The 5,439-nt window shown below is 40.3% G+C and overlaps 1 protein-coding gene across 1 annotated transcript; it reads right to left on the bottom strand.

The window, feature by feature from the left end:
* Positions 1 to 2,228: 2,228 nt before the first annotated feature.
* On the bottom strand, positions 2,229 to 3,170 carry LOC121449874 (vomeronasal type-1 receptor 4-like). The gene has a single exon (XM_041654538.1). It carries the CDS (start codon positions 3,168 to 3,170, stop codon positions 2,229 to 2,231), a length of 942 nt encoding a protein of 313 aa, XP_041510472.1.
* Positions 3,171 to 5,439: the final 2,269 nt, after the last annotated feature.

Genomic DNA, 5,439 nt, shown 5'->3' with positions numbered 1-5,439 from the left:
TTGGCAGCCCATGTAATGAAATGTCTCTCTGTACTTAGCTCCTTCACAGTCAAAAATTTTAAAGAAAACACAATGTACATAATCCAGACTCTCTGTGAACTTTTCATTTTTACGTGGCTTATTTTTCTTTATTTCTTTTAATCTCTTAACTATCTGTAGTCTGTCTCTTTAAAGACTTTACTTTTTTTTTAAACTATTAACTTTATTCTCTATATTCTTTTTCTTCCCTCTCTCAAGCCTACGTACATTCATCCAACCGTGTGGTCTTTTACATCTGAATCAGTTTTATTGTGAATCTGTAACATTTTTTTACTATCCGGGAGCATTTCTTAAAATGTTAAGCAGTTCTTAAAAACTTAAGTTGCACCATGTAGGGGTAATACAGTACTGCCTGTTTACTGCCAAGCCTAAACCTTAACTGGGCTATTATTATGGTAATTACTGCAGTTCCTGCCTGAGGTCAGCACAGTTTAGCATGGAGCAGCCACTCCTGCCTCAGATCCATTTGGTGCCCCTGAGCTGAGCACAGCTCCAGGCACACAGCAAGTCCACATTAGCACCGCAGTCAGCAGTTTAACTCTGAGACTGAGCATGCAGCACAGAAACTCTTTTCATCCAAGTTATAGCCAAATCTGACACGCAGACTACTGCGCAGTCTGAAAACATCTTTCTATATGTCGGCAGGAATCTGCCATGTTCTTCTGCCTGACTAAGCTGATTCTGCCCTCTGCCCAGGTATAGGCAGGGAGCGCTGAGAGCCATCAGCAGGGTCTCAGAGCACTTTCTTTCCGATCCCAAGTGGGAACAGAAACATCCAGTCCCATAAAATCCATTGAAATGCTTTAAAGCCAGAGTTTACTTTTTCAGCACAGCCCCAAGAAGCTGTGCTTTAAAATGATGCAGCTTTTTTTCTGCTGCTGTTGCCGAATCAGGAAATCTCTCTACAGCATGCCACCAACAAAGAGCAACACTCTGCATTAAACTCTGTTTTTTCTCTGTTTAAAATTAAGCTCTCTCAGGTTTTTAAGTGTATTTATTCCATCACGTCTGAGCGCCACTCTGTAGTAATAAGAGCAGCGGGGCTGTGTCCCCAGCACCCGGCCGCCCACGTGGCTATCTCTACCCGAAATAATTACACCGAATCTGTATTCTTTTAAACACCGCTTGGCCCATTATATCTAGCCTTTCCTGGCTAACTCTTGCACCTGTACTAGCCCATTTCTAATATCCGTGTAGCTCATGAGCTGGCTTACCAGGAATGATCTTAACCTGCATCTACCTGGAGTGGGAGAATCATGGCGACTCTCTGACTCAGCTTCTTTCTTCAAGCCTTCTGTTCTGTTTACTCCTCCTACCTATATTTTAACCTATGAGGGCCAGTCAAGCAATTTCTTTATTGCTTAACGAATGAAATCAGCAGATTGATATATGACACTCCCCCATCAAGGTTATGTGGTAGAAATTTAAAGTAAGTAAACAAAGAAAAAAACAAACAAATAAATAAATATCCCATCCTCCTATATGCTCACCTAAAGGACTCTACTTCCCATAGCCCCACAGCTTAATTATCTCCTCTACTGTGAGGTTCTCTGAAGTAATAAGGGCGGCGGCGGGGCTGCGTTCCTAGCACCCCAGCCGCCTGCTCGGCTAGCTTATGCCCCGAAATAATTACACGGACACTGTATCCTTTTAATCACTGCTTGGCCCATTCTCTTCTAGGCTAATTCTCACATATTAATTTAGCCCATTTCTAATCATCTGTGTGTAGTACCCCAAGGTGCGCTTACCGGGGAGATTCTAGCCTATGTCCATCCTGGGTTGGACCTTCATCACGTGTGTCTGCCAGGGAGCAGGGCATGGCATCTCTGCTGAGGCGTCTGCTCCGGAGAGCAGAGCTGTGGAATCTCTGAGCTGACTTCCTCTTCCTCCCAGCATTTTGTTCTGTTTACTCCTCCCACCTATCCTCTAACCAATAAAATGGGCCAGGGCAGTGCCTTTATTAGCCAATGTCCTTCCTCCATCAGTTCTCCATTAAAAGATGGAGGGGTTATTGTTTCAGTCCTCACATCATACATCATGGATGGCCTTTGTCCAGAATACGTTAAAAACTGCATTGGAAAGAAACTTTGTAGACAGTTAGTGTATACATTGAACGTTGATATTGACAGTGGATTCACATAACACAACTGAATAGAAGACATGGAAAGAGGGATACAGAAGCTCAGCTTTTAGAGCTCTCTGAGAATACAATCACAGTGTGTTGTCTGATGAGAACAGGTACAGCAGAGCCTGAAAAAGGAAGCATAGTGTCTGATGAGCAGAAAGGGGCAAAATGCTGGAAAACATGCAGCCATGGCTACACCAGTGTTAGACAGCCACCTAGTGGTTGCGTCAAGGACAGACACATATGATGTAATCACAATAGAGATTACATAGAAAAAAACAAAACAGCTCACTAAGGTAAGGATGCTTTGGGTGGCTCTGGTCTCAGTAGATGATGACCTAGGAGACAGGGGTTTGAGGATATGTTGCATCCTCTTCTTATGTTTGAGTAGGATATATACCATATAGCCACTAGCCACCATCATGAATCTCAAAACAATGACATCATAGGATGCCAATAGAACTGCTAAAAATATGTTCATTAGTCTTCCAGAATTTATAACAACACAAAAGCCAAAATCTCTTATCACAGTAACATTTCTTCCACCCCAAATGTCAGTTGTGTATACAGGAATGAAGACATATACCAACAGTTGGATGGCCCAGCACAGGCCCAGGGAAGGACCAATGAACCTGGGGGCTCTGACCTTGAGCTGTGCCAATTTGGAATTAGAGGGGCTGATGGTGATGGCTTGAAAGACACTCAGCAGGGATGTGGAGCCAAGGGATACTCCTCTGGCAACTCTATGAAAATATAAGGTAAGTTTACACGAAACATAATCTAGATAGTAATTCTGACTAAAAGCAGTTGTTGACTGAGGGATTCCTTTGCAAAGAACTATCAAGTTGGCCCAGGTTAGGTGTTTGACAATCAGGTCTGTGGGCTTTGCCCTGATTCCAGAGCAATCAGCAATGATAAAACAAGAAAGTAAGACTGAGTTCCCCAGCATTCCCAGTGCCGTCTGGGTCAATAAGATGATCCCCACAGCCACGTCTCTGCAGGCCATCCTGTAATGTTTCTGGGTCACTGCACAACATTTCCAGACGATACTTAAAAAAAATGGATTTTATTTTTCTTAGTGTGCAAAACAGTGTACTGTGTTGACACCTACCTTACATTGATACGAAATGCTATAATGTATCTTTCTAAAAGGTAGTTAGATACTTCTCAATAAATTGTTATTGTTTAAATTACCAATATTAACTGGTACATTGTGGTAAAGTTAATCTTTATATTATCATTCATAGATGTTAGCATTTTTCAAGTGCTTTACAACTGGTAGTTCGTTTAATTTCCACAAGTGCACTGGTGAGATATTCTAATCATAAAACTACACTTAGATGCATGTACTACATGAAGACCTACCAAAGGTTTGCAAGGTCCCAGCAAGCAGGAAAAAGAAGAGTCTCACAAGTAAGAAGTCTGGTTCGCTCGAGAAAAAGAGTAACCCCTAACTAAAATACTATTGACAATTGATAGCTAGAAGAAAAGAGTGAGCCAGCTTCTTTTAAAAATGTGGTCCCAATAATTCAACTATGATTCTATGGATGAACACACACTGAAGAACATAGGGGCACCACAAACTATGATTTGTGTGTTAAAATATTAAAAAGGCACAACCATGGGGGCCAGAGAAATATGGTGTAACTGTGAGAAGTGACAGGGTATGAAAATGATCAAAATACATGCAAATTTCTGAAAGAGAAAAGGTGAGACTAGATAATAGAGAACAATAAAAACACAAAAATTAGAGAATATACAAATAGAGTATAAAAAATTTAAAAATAGTAGACATCAACTATTAAGAAAAAATATTTGGATTCTCCTTTGTCGAACACACACATGTAATTGCATTTACATATATCTGCATGTATACATATGTGCATATACTTGCCTTTAAGTGTTCCAATGCTACTTTTTCATTTTTTAATTATGTATATATCATATTAAAATACCTCTATGACATTTAATCATATCTAAATATATGGAAATAGCAAACAACTTGTCAATATATTTACAATAGGATGCAATAAAACCACTTATTCAATAGGAGTATCACTGATAATATTTTTCACCTGTTTTTAATGAAATTAAAACACAATAGACACTGCATGGGAATGTTGAAAATAGATGCATTCCTTCTGAATTTGGGGACAGGAAATTTAACTAACATTACTGTAAGAAATCGACAGAAACTCGTATACTGTCAGTCATTGATGCAATGGGAACCTAACACGTAACAAAATAAAAATGGACATATCTGTTTGATTCAAAAGCAGTATCTGGGCAGGGAATAGTAACACGTACCTTTAATTCCAGCCCCTAGTAGGGAGAGATGAGAGAATCTCTATAGATGTGGGGCTGCCTGGTGTACATAACAAGCTGTAGGACAACAAGGACTAAATATGTAGACCATGTCTCAAAACAAAATAACAAACAAACAAAAAGCAAGATCCTATCTTCATAGACAGTTGTGTCTGCAGGAAGTGGACATAGCAGAGGCATCAGAACTGAGTAACAGGAGGTTGCACTCAATCAGTTATTCAAATGTCCATGGGCATGGAATTTGGATACTAAAACATCAATTTACCACTTGCTCTGCCTTTTAACCCAGAACACAAAGCCCTGTAAGAAAGATATAAATATCCCACTATGCGATTCTACACTATTAGTTACAGTAAAGAAAAGTATTATCCACATGAAGCCCCAGGGGAAAACAGAATTTGAGGTGGAAATATGCAAAGGATATCAAACAGCTCTTAAAATGCTCATATAAGTCACTAAATTTGGGAAAAGATTTACTAATCCACAGCACAAAGCTTGAGATTACTAAACCAAAAGTAGTGCAGTTAAATCTGAAAACCGGTATTAAACTGTTAAAGTCACAAGCAAGGAACCTTAGTGGGAGCAAGCACATGGTCACTGTCTTGGAAAAGAGCACCCAAGTAAAATCCAGCATGGTGTCTCTCACCTGCAGCATCCATGAAATCATATTGTGTTCAGGTCTCAGGATTATGCTTCTCACTAAGAACATTCAACCTGTGCAGGAGCCCATTTGCTGGAAAAGAAAGATCATGTGCGGTCTACAGTCACCCACCTTCCAGAGATTGCCCTATTTCTGAAGACAGGGTGCCTGAAGGAAAGCCACTCACCTCTGCATATTGGATGCATCTGTGATGCTGGCTGCTGGATAAAACCTCAGTAACCAATGGGACCTATAACCCACATATAGCTACGAAATTGACAGCAACCCCCCAAATGAAGGTTGAGTGTTC

This window comes from Microtus oregoni, unplaced genomic scaffold (assembly GCF_018167655.1).
Source record: "Microtus oregoni isolate MIOR12 unplaced genomic scaffold, Mior012 000006F_ref0000085, whole genome shotgun sequence".
In the NCBI taxonomy this organism is placed as follows: domain Eukaryota; kingdom Metazoa; phylum Chordata; class Mammalia; order Rodentia; family Cricetidae; genus Microtus; species Microtus oregoni.
This window is presented reverse-complemented; position numbering and strand designations above follow the sequence as displayed.